Source organism: Glandiceps talaboti, chromosome 20 (assembly GCF_964340395.1).
Source record: "Glandiceps talaboti chromosome 20, keGlaTala1.1, whole genome shotgun sequence".
NCBI lineage: Eukaryota > Metazoa > Hemichordata > Enteropneusta > Spengelidae > Glandiceps > Glandiceps talaboti.
The window spans coordinates 9,752,270-9,767,540 of NC_135568.1; the positions used below are offsets into that span (position 1 = coordinate 9,752,270).

The following is a 15,271-nucleotide window of genomic DNA, read 5'->3' on the forward strand; positions in this document are numbered from 1 at the left end:
AAATGTGAATTAAAGTTGACTAAGCATCAAAATGGAAAATTATTATTTGTTTTTCAAATTTCAAAAATGACATATTTCTCTCTCACCAAAATTAAGGTTGAAGACAGATAGTGCTAAAAAAAACCTTTGATTTCAATTTGACTTGAGGTCATAGTGCCAAAAACCCCTTTGGGTCCTTTTTCTCGAAATGTTATTTTTTGGAATTAAGGGCGTGTGTTTAACTATAACATTTTTTTACGGTGATAACCAATCATGGTTAATAGTCTTTGACAAAATATTTGAATGCAAGAAACATTTTGGCGTCATTGATAACAATGTCTACACCATGTAATCCCAACCTGTGAGTGTCAGATTGTAACGTTCTGTAAGTACTCAATACAGGCATTGATACATGTTACAACTATTTTCAGTGATGCAATTTTACGTAAACTGTACATTAGACACAATCGTATGTAGTCTTGGTTGTAATACAGTGTAATTTTAATTGGCGCCAAATGTCGTGAACATATGTCATGGCAGACAGTTTATCGATTTGTAGTTGTTAAAAGAAATGAAACGGAAATCTGTAAGTAGGAAAATAAGATTTTATGGTCCGAAACTAAACATGATGTCATACCAGCAAAAGACACATGACGTGGTTGATGCTACACCAATAATAAATCATAACAAACTTTTCATTTCTGCTTTACTTACGATGAGAACGTCGTGCCCATTAGTACCGTCATTTCAACGACTCAAAAATCAGTCCTAAATTTTGGAAAGACGTGGGCAAAACAAAAATCTTTCATTCGTGTGGAAATAAATCATAAATTATAACACGGTATATGTTTAGTCCACAAAAATAGTTCACAGAACTGTCGAAATCAGAAATTACCTTGACGAACCGACCCAGGGAGATTTTTTCACACAAGCTTCGAATAAGTATGTATGTATGTATGTATGTATGTATGTATGTATGTATGTAGGTAGGTAGGTAGGTAGGTAGGTAGGTAGGTAGGTACGTACGTACGTACGTACGTACGTACGTATGTATGTATGTATGTATGTATGTATGTTTGTGTATGTGTGTGTATGTATGTATGTATGTATGTATGTATGTATGTATGTATGTATGTATGTATGTATGTATGTATGTATGTATGTATGTATGTGTGTGTGTGTGTGTACGTACGTACGTACGTACGTACGTACGTACGTATGTATGTATGTATGTATGTATGTATGTATGTATGTATGTATGTATGTACGTACGTACGTGTGTACGTACATCTAGGTAGGTATGTAGTTAGGTACTAGATAGGTAGGTATGTCAGGGTTACGGATGTTAGAATACAAAATCAGATATAGTTGTTAAAATTATTATCACATTGAATGTTGGGTCCACTATCCTTTATGTGCGCCACTCATTCTGTAATAAATGAGAACAAAAAAAGCAGCAAGCATTGTAGTAATCCTCTTATGACTGGTATATATAAACAAGCGTCAATCATATCTTTTTCATCAAAGGTAACCGTGTATAACCATGCATTGATTCGAAATTGTTGGCACGGCTGTCATTTTTCTTTATTAAACAGAATACCTTGGTTTACTTATTATATACGTATAGATCTAGGCAACAGAAATCGTAATTTTCTATCCAACCTTGGGCTCTTCAGTGACATTGTATACCGTCATTTGACAGACCATTATGTTAAAGTGAGCAAACTTAACAACATCCATTTTATGAGAGTATGAATGTCTGCCATAAACATCGCTTGCTTTCAATTTCTATTATACCGTTATCTTTAGGAAAACCTATTAAAATCATTTGGTATACATAATGAGATTTGAGTATACCCCGGATTATATACTAGGAAAATTCTCTCTCTCTCTCTCTCTCTCTCTCTCTCTCTCTCTCTCTCTCTCTCTCTCTCTCTCTCTCTCTCTCTCTCTCTCTCTCTCTCTGTCTCTGTCTCTGTCTCTGTCTTTCTCTCCCTCCCTCTCTCCCTCTCTCTCTCTCTCTCTCTCTCTCTCTCTCTCTCTCTCTCTCTCTCTCTCTCTCTCTCTCTCTCTCTCTCTCTCTCTCTCTCTCTCTCTCCCGATTACTCTGTTCTCTGCAATTTAGACATATTAATTGTTGGTGATAACAGCTAAAAAAAGACGCTACATTGATCTGTATAATGTGATTTGTCTCGTGGTTTGATACTGCTCATTTCATGTTCAATTGCTTTGTTTAATACATTAGTACTTAGGTGGGTTTTTTCTAACATTTTATTTATAAACAAAAATATGAAATACATTGATTTATCATGATGCTTCTAGTGGTTATATTTGTATACCTGCATAGCGACTTATCAAAACAAAAATATATGCATAGTAGGCCGTCTAATAGTATGTTAATATGATTTTGATAATACATTTTAAAAACAAAGTCTTTGATAATCACAGACAAGTCTATGATAACAACGTAAAATATATTTACAACAGAATGAACTGTTTCGCGATAGCAACATCCCTCCCATATCATCCGCTCTCAACTGTTACATTTGGTCTCTGACTGATGGCTGCATAACTGTAACCGTTGTTTCATCAAAATCGCTCTCCGACGAGTCTGATAAAATGTCAGTTTCCCGAAGTGTTCTTAAAAGAGGAATTAACTGTGCTAAAGAAACTTTATTTTCAATTAATGGTAATCCTAAGCAATTGTTATGATTTTCAATGCATTTGACCGAGTCCTGTTTTGGTTCATTGTCTTTTGACGAGCTGACTGAGTTACTGACAACCTTCTGGGCTTTATCACTGGTCACTTCTAGTAATGGAACTCCAATAAATACACCACCAAACGGTTGTGTGTCTGTCGAGTGAACAGAATGAGAATATAAATGAACATGGCATACGGGCATTTCTAGTCATTCCAGTCAGGACAGAATGACTCGTAATTTCTACTGAAGGAGAGATGCCCATAGGTCAAGGTCGAGGTCAAGTTTAAAGTCAACACATGTTCAAATGATCAAGGAAAATGAAAATCAAAGTTCATTTAAATGTTTCCAAAAATCTATAGTCAAACTGCTCCGACCAGTAAGAAATGAACATATGTATTTTTGATATATCTTTACCTACCCGGCAAACAATTTGGAAAATTGTCCTCCTTATCCACATTACCGTGATCTGGCTTCAATTTTTCCAGTAATGATGTAATCTCTCTGTCTTTCTAAAGGAAATAACACAGGTGAAAATTTGATTACATTTTGGTAATCCATACCACCGGTTTCATGCTACAATTCACAAGCTCAATTTGATACAACCACACAGACACTAGTTAGTATGAAAATGCACCTGCTTTACACACTTTCAGAAAGCAAGATTGGGTGAATACAGTTTTTTTGCAAAAAATTGTTTCAATATGCCATGCCACTATACAAACATCAAATGCAGACTTCAGCATATTCAAGTTAGCGTCCGGTTGTCTGTATCTAGCTGCAGTACGTTTACACGGTTTATTTCATTTAGACAAAATGTAGCAAGAAATTGTTTGATCTTAAAGTTATAACGTATATGCAGTTTTGTATTGGTTTATGTGTGGTTGTGTCAAATAGTGTCAGTGACGGCCTGTAACGAAGTACATTCAATGATATAACAGTGTATGGCTTCATGTATACAAATCTTAGTTTTTGCAAAGTACAGTCTTCGCAATATCATTGTTATAATTCAACGCTTGCCTCTGTTACTTGATGAAGGCATCATTGAAAACGTGTGTAACAGGTATCAATGATATCTGTCTTTGGTACAGACATAATGTTACAAGGTATAAAGTACACAATTATAGTTTTATTTGGTGAGGACATTTTGTTTTGAAAGGGCGCCTCAGACATTGCGTTGGTTGTCTGAGAAAACACAAACTGTTTTTGATATTGAAAGTGTTATGTCTGGTACCCTTTATATATTATCACTTTTGTGAAACAATGTTACAGTTACACTCATATCATTACTACAGACTCATGAAAGCTCGCATATTTAAGCAACGTTTCAGAGGGGAAAGTCGACGATTGGTTCAATCATAATGACGTAACGTTGCTTAGACATTACAGTACTTTGTATAACATTCTAATCTTGGTTGTACTACGTGGAGACTCGCTCAAAGAGTCCACCCTAAACTAACATAACATAAGAAATGCGATATGTCTGAACTATGAGACTAACGTATGATTCCCGATGAACAGAACACCAGCTGCCTTACCTCTGTTAATATTCTGTGTAATTCAAGATTTTCGGCTTTTAGTTTGTGATATTTAACTGATATAATCGAATTGTTCACTGTCGACGATATCTTGTAGCTTGCTTTACTAGTTGTACAGCGTATTTTCCTCTCTTCCCCGACTGGATCACGCTTTAATTGGTGTAACTGTAAAGTAGAAATAGTCAAAGAAGTGCCGCATTATCGTCTATGTATTTCAACCAGCGACAGGCAAGCTTTCCTTTGTTACAAACAAGGGAACGTGTGCCCTTGAGGGGAGCACTCCTCATCAGAGGGCGCCCTCTAAGGAATTAATTACGCAAGCTAAGGAGTCCACTTTCAAACTTTCGCCCTATAGTAGGAGTAAACGTGGGTGAATTGAAATCTTATTAATTTGACATTAATGTGAAAGTTTAACCCACTAGGGTTGTTGTTTTTCGCAAACTCTAATCAGTACAGCGTTAGTGGTGTACATGTATCTACCTAAATCGACCACGCCGTATTTTCTGGAGCTGATGTTGTCCGGCATGGCTTATACTTATAGGAAGACCGGCGCCAAACACAGACACTTGTTTTGTCTGTGTGCCAAAGTAGCGGGAAGACTAGTAGAAAACACCGATCAACGTCACTGTCCCAGTCAGATTCTGAAAACCTGTCAACGAATTCCTACGAGAATTTCAAGGACTCAGGAGGGAATTCCAAGCCCTTAGAGAACAGCTTGATCAGCAGAGTGACAGAGATTTTTCGCAGATGGTATACCCAATTCAGCGATGTCACAGCAAAGGGGAGATTTTTCACACCGCGTGCACCGTTAGTAATGCTCCCGCTCAGTCCGTAGACAAAATAAGACAAAGCAGCTGATCTTCAACTACAGCAAGAATTACTGGAACAACAAAGACAGTATATACCAGACTTCAAGTCAGATCACCCGAAACCTGGTAAGTCCCGGGGTAAGTCTCAGCGTTTTCAAACTCGTATAGGTAAAACTACTACTCAGGTCGCATGACACAATATGACCGCCCAACCTCGGCCCCATGGTACGAGGAAAGAAATCACGTACGACACCATGGCCCTTAACGAGTTCGTCGAAGGGTTCACTGCTATACTTCTCACAGGGAATATCGACAGTGAAGAAAAACAACTTCGCCTGCAACATTTAAATCAATGTTTTACAGCATTTTGAAACTACTGAGAATTGTATTACATTGTCAAGATCTGGTAAGAACAGTTTTATGGCCTCTTTACGTATTAGCTCACATTCACAGACACAATTAAAATTTTTTGGCATTTCATGTACACGTAAAGAGGCCATAAAAATGTATTTATATAACCATGAAATGTAATACAAGTCTCTGGTACTTCCAACATGTTATGACAATTGTTGGATAAAATTGACATCTAATCAATATATATCTAATTATTGGCATTTTAACAATAGTGAATTACTGCATTGTTAGTTGTTTGATCAAACAAAATAAGCACAACTTTTATCAATGAAATAACTTTACATTGTTTTTTCTACTTGAATAAAAATGGGGGACATCTAACATAGACCAAGTCCGTGTTTGCAAGTCAATAAAATGCAAAAAAAACGTATACACAGTCCAGACTTGATGGCGAGCATGCAAAATTGCCCTGTCAGGTAGTCTAACACCTGAATAGACTTATGGAGAAAAGATGCATATATGTGTGTACGTGTTTGTATACAATGCAGCAATTCCCAGCACAAGGCCTTGTATCACCTACCTTTGGTATAAACACAAGACACAGTGTTACAGTCGTACTAAAGAGTATAAATACAGATATGATCCCAAATGAAGCATCAGGATTATTCGGAATAAAGAAGGACAAGGCAGCACCCACTGTACACATGACGACCACGTTGTACACACTCATACCAATGTATTTGCTGTCGTTGAGGGCGGGTATACTGACGTGACGTGTTTCCCAGGCCAGAAAACAACCAAACACCTGATTATTGAGAGAGGAGAAATGAACACGTAAACATTCATATAATGCCACAATAATCTCTTTATTTAAAAAATGGGTCCTTCTTTACTCTCATCCTGATACCATTATCATTACATTTTTAAAGTTTTATTGGGTACTCTTTTGTCCATCCGACTTTATCATGTCCTCAATAAATGACGTAATTGTTTGTTGTTTTGCTGCTTTTTTTTTTTTTTTTTTTTTTTTGCTTTTGGTTCACTTTGCTTCGTCTCGTTTTGTTTCATTCTGTTCTGTTCTGTTCTGTTCTGTTCTATTCTGTTCTGTTCTGTTCTGTTTTCTTTAGTTCTAGTTTTGTTTAAAGCCAAACGAAAATGGCCAGGCATTATTCATTGCTTAGCTGCGTCAGGAAACATGGTAAAGAAGGAAAACAGAAAAATATGTGTAATTCCACCACCAAATAGTCTGTAAGATATACACCCTCACGCATCGGTCAACCCCTTTCAGAGCAGGACGGTGAGGGCGGAGTATCACAACGTGTCCTACACTAACCACCAAGAAAATCAAATAATCTAGAACACGCGCTCGCTACTCCTTGTGGTTAGACTTACCATAAGTACGCCTTTGTACACATATATCGCTGATAACCATATTGTCATCTTGTTGCTTCTACAATATTGCATTATGGGAATGATAGTGATGTCTCTCCCCTCTGTGTCAGACTTCAAAGAGAATAAGAAAACCGTATTTGATGACTATATCATATTAATGAAACTAGCATATTGGAAAAAATACAAAATTTACTGCCCTCAATATCTCTATATTGCTAAGTCAATTTATAAAGTCAGCATTCTAATTAATGAAAACCCACAAGCGTATATACCGAACAGAAAAAATATTAATATACGATAATTACACATCTTCGCTCCGATCATGGGTCAATATTTTCAATATCATGAATCGATCGAGCGTTATCAATTCCTCTTGAAAACGGAGCAGTCATGCAAAGACCAGTAATATACGACCACGCAGAGAACATCGACTACGCACATATACAGCCCGTTTTCAAGTTACTGTTAAGCGGATATGTTTGATGCAACCACACACAAACTAATAAGAAACTGTGTGATCTACAGTACGATAGCATGATCACAATTTCTTGCCACAGTGTGTTTAAATTAAGTAAACGATTTAAATATACTCAATGAGACGGAGACAGAAGGTCGACAACGTTTTGAGGTCTGCGTTTGATTCTGCATGCTACGTTATTTCATTTCATTTTATAGACAAAATGATGCAACAAATTGTATTCATACATCTTGCTATCTTAAAATGTAGCAAGTCCAGTTTCTTGTTGGTTTCTGCGTGGTTGTATCAAACAGAACTGTTGAGCGGTAACTTCAAATGGGCTTTAATATACTCAGAAAGCAGTATACAAATATATAGAAGCCGAATCATATTCGCTGTGTTTCTGAAAAGAAAAGTTTACCTGAAGAGGGCCATCTTCTTCTATTCTTTTCAGAGGATCACTTATACCCCACGAGAGAAGGATTAACAGGTCCACAAACACTAACGCACCAACAATTCCAAACAATTTACTATCTTTGATAATCTGAAAGATAAACATCGAAATTTTAGATCATAGATTGCAATTATAGCGGTGGTGGCAGAAGAAGAACTACATCAAAAATAATGCAATGTTTATTTGAATTTTGCACTCTGATTTCTCTATAAAAAGGTATGACCTCAGTTATAAACTCTGCAATTCTAAATAAATCTTCGAAAATATGGTAGGAAAAAATCGCACTCCAGGAATCTGATGACGTCACTAAATTGTAATAATTATATCAATAATTATATGAGATTCTACTTGCCTTCTTTTTTAGTTTAATATCTGTAAATATACTGTATACCCGCCACGTTTTGGCAAACATCGCTCCATACGCAAGAGTAAACCCAAGGGCGAGTAACCAGGCCTGGAGCTGTAATAAATTATCAACATGACACAATTAAAATCACGGATCCTGAAACAAAACGTCGTCTGGTTCGACAAAAATCTCACTAACACTACTATGTTTTATCATCTTTTTCAGCAAATCTTAAAAATAGCCTGTGTGCTACACTTTATCGAATTCCTGGACAAATATCTCCGAGTCGATAAATTTGTTTGAGCCAGACGATAAAATGTAGCAATGCTGATAACATTATTGTTGACCCAGACGATAACATTTAACAGTGTGAGTAAGTTTTTTTGTCGAGCCAGACGATGTGTTTTTCTTCTTCAGGTTTTGTGGCTTTAATTGTAAAATAATGTTACAGCAGCTTCACAATTAAACTATACTCAGGATATGTTGTTTGCGATTAACTATTGCCATGTGAGCAGTATACAGCATGTTGTGAGCGTTAACAGGAGGAAAACGGTTTTTCCTAGATCATGTCAAAAGTGTTGTCTGCGCCAATAAGGCAAGGTTTCCGTAGTGTTGGATCCCCAGCTACATAGACGCTCGTGTGTGAAACAACGCACTTGTGTGCTTTAACCAAAACTGGATATCTCTCAATACCATGGCAATTTCTCACATGCCAGTTACAAATGCTTTACAGGTTAATATATAAAAACTTACAATGACAGTCACTGTAAAATGTGTATCAAATGTTGACACATAGGTGAGCAGCTGACATGAGCGAACTGGTTAGTAAACTAATGGTCACTTGAAAATAGCTGTAAATACCGCCCTCTTTGGCATGCATTCACTTCTGAATCATGTGTTCGTATACAGAGATCAGCTTGTGAAGCAACATATCACGATTGAAAATTTCCTAAATTTTACTCACTGTGCACACTGCATCAAAGTTATTCTCCGACAGATGACGACCATCTAATCCAAGTGTAAATATCGAGAAGTAACACAAAATAGCACCTACTATGATCAGATTGTTTATGTAAGGGCTGGACATTTTCACATACCTGTTGAGAAAAGGTGTGTCGTCTCTTTAATAGAATATAAGTTATGTACTTGTACATGGAATGTTACAAAAATCTTAAAAATACATTTATGAGGCTATGACTAATATCAAATAGGTCCTTCTATTTCATCAATTTATTCATTATATATTCATATTCATTTACTGTTACCGTAAGCCCCGTTTTCACTTATTAATCATTTATCCTGTACCGTGTTATCTAACAAATCTCCATTCTCAATTAATTCATTCATTCATTCATTTGCTAATTCCTTCCGTCATTCATTCATTCATTCATTCATTCATTCATTCATTCATTCATTCATTCGTTCATTCATTCATTCATTCACACACTCACTCACTATAAACCCATTCTTTTACTCACTAACCACTCGAGCACTTACCCATCCACCCACCTATTCACTCACTCACTCACTCACTCACTCACTCACTCACTCACTCACTCACTCACTCACTCACTCACTCACTCACTCACTCATTCATTCAATCATGATCATTCATTGAGTTATCTGTCTACCCATCTATCCATCAACCCAACCGTGTATTATTTATTTATTTAATTGTTTGTTTATTTGTTTGTTTACTTACCGATGATTTCTAAACCTCAGATTGAAAAATAGGAAAATTAAAGCCAGTATGATCCCCACACATCCAAGACTACATACACCAATATACAATACTAAGGATACCACGTGACGAACCCGACGTATGATTGGACGATCCCTAGGAGGAGATCCACCTATGAAAAAGGTATCATTAACTATCAAACATGCGGCAGGTATGAAGATGATTTTGTTGACTTTTTTATAATGTTATAATTTTTATCTAATGCTAGAAATTTATTTGGAAATGATATTCGTATTACTGGACCGGATTCAGTCTCAATATTGGAATTTACACGAAAATAAGGGGGGGGGGGGTCGTTGTATGATATAATACTATTTTGGCTGGAAAAGCGCGATGTTGACGAAATCGGTAAAATGACAGTTCGACATTTTCCAACAAATGCAGATGACCAATACTTACTTTTCTCAGCATGTGTATGTAAAATGTATTCGTGCGTCACATTTCACATCATCTGCGCGATACGGAAAGATAATTCAGTTTGACAAACTGACCTTTGTCATTTTTTAATTGTTCATGCGGGATCGTCTGCAGTCACTCGAGATCTCGTGCGATTTGCCGTGAGACGAACATTAGAGTTGCAAAACATACCTCGCCATAGAACCACGTCTTCGTTGAGATCTAGAACGCCATTATACGCGTGATATTCACCAATCTTAACTTGCTGTCCTCCTGTAATAGTCAAAAGACTAACATTTCAGTATATGTTTTTTTTGGCCTGCTCCATTCAAAATTTCTACACAATACTTGATTGATTTTCAAGACACGTTAATTGAGAAACTGGCGATAGCAATATTAGTAACATATGGCGTCATACTGAATCATCTAACAAATATGAAGTTCCCAATGAAAATGTCGGATGTAATAACAAACATCAATCGATCACATAGAAATTAATTTCACGATACCAGCACATACAGTTAATACATGTATATAGGATATTGCAACCAAGGACAATAACCCTATATAATACTGTAGGCGTCCTGCCTCAGGCACTGCTGATTCCTTTAAGCACCCATTCGTAGGCTAGGCCGGATTGTGATTACTTGTTGAGTGAGGGATACTGGTTCGTTCACATGCGTCATGAAAGATTTTGTGGTGAGTGTGATGTCATTTTCTGCAAGGGTTTCCCTGCAAGCCTTTGCAGAAATATATCTCCAAAAGGCAGAGCACAGGTATATGCAGCCGAGCTTCTTTACAGGATTGCAAAATTGAGGTGAATAAGTTACCAAAGTGTTATTTTATATAACCTATTAAAATTATATGTAACTTGATAGCAGTTATATGCATATTTACTAAAACAATTGAAATAAAATAAGTTTGACAGGACTTTTCCATTATTTCTTTCCGAAACGCTTACCACGTTAATTGATGTTGCAAGTTGTTCAATGTAGAACCCAACTTGCACGTCAAGAATATACTTTCAATTGCATACCTTGATATTGGCCAAGTATAATTGTCCCAAGACGATCCCCATTATTGAATTTCAGCATACCCTGTCAAATAATAAGTAATGTTTAAGGAAACATTGTTATTTCAAATTAATTGGTACTTGGCACTCAGATACGATAGAGAATATCACTGTACTGATTATCAGCGTTGATTAAGATTGTCATAGATTGCCGTTATAATGGAACTGGAAGTAGTTTTAGGTAGTCTCATCCTTTCCTTTAACCTTTTCCTCGCTCTCATCACGAAAACACACACACACACACACACACACTCTCTCTCTCTCTCTCTCTCTCTCTCTCTCTCTCTCTCTCTCTCTCTCTCTCTCTCTCTTTCTCAACCTTACTAAGCTAACTAATGAACTAGCGATTGTGTTGCCATGACAATGTGTGATATTTGAAAATACAACTGGTAATCATTGGTAATCAAAATCTTACCGTTACTCCAGTAAATGCTGTCTCATTCATCGCTTCCATGAACAGATCAAAAACCTCATGATCGTTATCATACTGAAATGCAGTCAGGGACGACGTGTTCCCCAGCTTGTGTAGGATTCTATCTAGGACTGTGGCTATCACCCACACACCGTCGTAGGCATAGCCATGCAACAAATGGTACACACCACCTCTCACCTTGTCGTACTGACGTTGGTACTCTATTGCACTCTGATGGAAAGAAAAGGGCGAGTTGCTATGATACAGCCCTGGCAAAGGCGATATGACAGGAGATTGATAGGAATAGAAGTCCAAGGAGAAGAATGAACATTGTTTGCATGACAACAAACATATCTAATTTTTTCTCGGAATAGGCAAGTATTGGTGAAAATAAAGTGGTACAATTTAGCACATTTCTAAATTTCAATTATCACTTATTGTCAAGTACATTAAGAACTTTCCAAGAACAGAACAGTAATTCATTAATTTCAGTTGTATCATTATTTGAAGGAAAAGAAGGCGATATAGCAGCGACATTACCGTCTCAATCCACATGGTGGCGCCTGTTAAAAATAATGGCACCAGTAATGCCGACCACTCGCTTGCTTACACTATGGCAGGTGTTTACTCGGGAGGAATGTAATCCGTTGCATTACCATTTGGTGAAAAAAAATACTTTTCATACTTTTTAAAAATTTGCTCACCAATCCCGATATTGTTTTCTCTTCATTGGTGCTCAGAGGGAGTAAATCGGTTGCTATGTAACCTTCAGCAGCCTTATTCATTTCCTCTACCGTACATTCCACATCAGTTGTTGCCGAGCTGTTGAGCCATTCTTTCGTGTACCAGCCAGGCAGAATCCACACGTACTTGTCACCGAACAATCTTTCTCTATAAATCTTCAATGAGACAGACAACATTGTTGAAATATATTTTTCTCCTTTTTGAATTTTATATACAATTCCTCAACAATATGTCATACATTGTTCCATCGCCCTCACCAGAAAGTGTATTCTCTTTCTTTGTTACTTTCATTGAATGTGGCATGCTCTTCTTTGCACTTTCTGGTGAAATAGACTTCAATTTAAGTTCAAGTTAAATACCTTTTGGGATCCCCTCTTTGATGTACAATGTAAAACATACCGATAATGCATGCGTCAGTCACATGTCAAAGTCGAGTATAAAACGTTTTTCTATTCATTGATAGAAATTTACCCGTCCGTCAAACAGACCTAACATATGGGCAGGAAAACTTCAATCTACATAACAATAACCCCATCATTAACAGTCAAATGCGAAAAGATATCACTCTATATATGAAATTGTATATTTGCAACATACCTGACAGAAAACCTTTTGTGCCATCTCCTTTTCAAAGTAACCCAGAATAATTCGGACTTTGGAATCCTACAGATGTTAAAAAAGAGTACAAATTAACCATAAGATATGTGTATGTCTGGCTGTCTGTCTATTTGCTGAATCTGTGACACCACCCACTATATTCTTACTAATGTCCATTGCGACAGGCTAATGTGGAGTCATGATAGTCAAATGGTAGTCAAAATGATAGTCAATGATAGTCAAATGATAGTCCAATGTAGACAGGCTAATATCCACCGAGTAGACAGGCTAACGCGGATTCCTGATAGTCAAATGGTTAGAATTGATCGGCTTTGAATCTGCAAGTTGCTGTTTGTTTCTAAATGATCGGCTTTGAATCTGCAGGTTGCTCTTTGTTTCTGAATGGCTAATGGCCTTGGGCAAGATTTGAATCGCGATTGTGCCCCGGTCAACCGAGCTGTATAATTGAGGACCTGGTAGGACAGAGGTTGGAATGAGAATACTTAAGTCCTTTGGTGTTATTGGTGCTTCAATGGATTGTATGTTCCCAAGAGAGTTGAGGAAGTATAGGAAGTATAAACAGCCGTTGTGTCACTGTATATATGTGCAGGCCAGGGGTAATAGTTGTAAATTGTTTTGAGCACAGTGTGGAGAATGCCGTATATAAAAACCTAACATTATTATTATTATGCATGATTCATCTTTTACATTTTGGATTTGTGTGACATGTAATTACAATGATGGGGATGAGTACTGTGGGAGTCAAAATGTAATTGTCAATGAACTAAGACAAATGCATTTTGCATCTTCGCAACGCATATTTTTCATACAATATGGTAGTTTTAGCCATCGACGATCCTACTAAAAAAATTACCTTTATTGCTTGCAGAGCTGTTGTTGGATCATCATCAAATTCTGCCACTGTATCCACTCTGATGCCATTTGTATCCAAAACACTCGACATTTTATTTTGCGTCTGATAAAGAAATTATACGAGATTGTAGAACAAGCGTGTCAACCCCTTCCCCTCGCCTCGCCCCCCCCCCCCACACACACACACACTTAGTATGGGGTCTGAGAATTACTTGTGATTCCGACCAGGTAATTCTCCCTTTGCCCACATCCAAGGCATGGATCTCGCTACGTCTTCTGTCTGACGCCAAGGCCAAAAGGAAAACTGTCTTGAGGGTAATTGCCCTCAGTGAGGCTGATTACAATGGCTCAAAAGGTGCCTCCCCAGTGTCCTCAAAACTAAGGCAAGGTTCCACTGAGGTACTGAGATGAACACTGACTATCAGAAATATAAGAAAATGGCCATAACAATTTATTTCATGGGCTGCACCACTAAGCTTAACAACTAGATGTTTCATGCATTGTCACTTCGCCAAAAAGATATCAATGCAGTAACAGTAATCGATTTGTTGTGGTCATGCAGGTATAAATGGTCGCGTTTTCCATGGCAATATATTCTAGAGCTGACAAAACAGCTGAATTACGGTGGATAAACAAAGAGTGAAAGACTCACCAACGAGAAACGTGGGTGACTATGATGTATACTTGCAACACGGGTCCAATTAAAATATCCAAGTAACTTCACCGTTGCAGGAATAAAGTCTGTTTCTGATGGAACTGTGCGAAAAAACGTAGGGTACTTCTCACGTTCTGATAAAAATGGTTCAGTATTAGCATAGGAGATCTGGAAATATTGAATGAAATTTCAAGAGTTATTACATTGTAAAACACGCGCACGCTCACACAAACACACACAAAAACTATTCATTTTGAGGCGTACATATCCAATAGGTACCTACACAGAGAAGCATAGCAACACATAGGTACCTACACAGAGAAGCATAACAACACATATACCTACACAGAGAAGCATAGCAACACATAGATATCTACACAGAGAAGCATAGCAATACATAGACATCTACACAGAGAGACATAGCAACAAATATATACCTACACAGAGAAGCATAGCAACACATATACCTACACAGAGTACCATAGCAACACATAGATATCTACACAGAGATGCATCGCAACACATAGATACAAATGTACCTACACAGAGAAGCATAGCAACACATAGATATCTACACAGAAAAGCATAGCAACACATCGATACCTACACAGAGAAGCATAGCAACACATAGATATCTACACAGAGAGGCATAGCAACACATAAATACCTACACATAGAAGCAAAGCAACACATCGATACCTACACAGAGAAGCATAGCAACACATATATACCTACACAGAGAAGCATAGCAAA

The 15,271-nt window shown here is 37.2% G+C and overlaps 1 protein-coding gene across 1 annotated transcript in view; it reads right to left on the reverse strand.

The window, feature by feature from the left end:
* Positions 1 to 2,362: 2,362 nt before the first annotated feature.
* Positions 2,363 to 15,271, reverse strand: part of LOC144450750 (gamma-aminobutyric acid type B receptor subunit 2-like) — a 48,679-nt gene continuing 35,770 nt past the window's right edge. Inside the window, exons 3-18 of the mRNA XM_078141453.1 lie at positions 14,516 to 14,686; positions 13,865 to 13,966; positions 12,991 to 13,056; positions 12,354 to 12,548; positions 11,653 to 11,880; positions 11,202 to 11,262; positions 10,358 to 10,438; positions 9,731 to 9,881; positions 8,993 to 9,125; positions 8,035 to 8,142; positions 7,650 to 7,772; positions 6,772 to 6,882; positions 5,960 to 6,184; positions 4,217 to 4,381; positions 3,100 to 3,190; positions 2,363 to 2,833 (exon numbers count right to left, since the gene is read on the reverse strand). Coding sequence (XP_077997579.1) covers positions 2,520 to 2,833; positions 3,100 to 3,190; positions 4,217 to 4,381; positions 5,960 to 6,184; positions 6,772 to 6,882; positions 7,650 to 7,772; positions 8,035 to 8,142; positions 8,993 to 9,125; positions 9,731 to 9,881; positions 10,358 to 10,438; positions 11,202 to 11,262; positions 11,653 to 11,880; positions 12,354 to 12,548; positions 12,991 to 13,056; positions 13,865 to 13,966; positions 14,516 to 14,686 — 2,325 coding nt within the window. The 3' untranslated portion in view covers positions 2,363 to 2,519. The remainder of the gene's footprint in view (positions 2,834 to 3,099; positions 3,191 to 4,216; positions 4,382 to 5,959; positions 6,185 to 6,771; positions 6,883 to 7,649; positions 7,773 to 8,034; positions 8,143 to 8,992; positions 9,126 to 9,730; positions 9,882 to 10,357; positions 10,439 to 11,201; positions 11,263 to 11,652; positions 11,881 to 12,353; positions 12,549 to 12,990; positions 13,057 to 13,864; positions 13,967 to 14,515; positions 14,687 to 15,271) is intronic.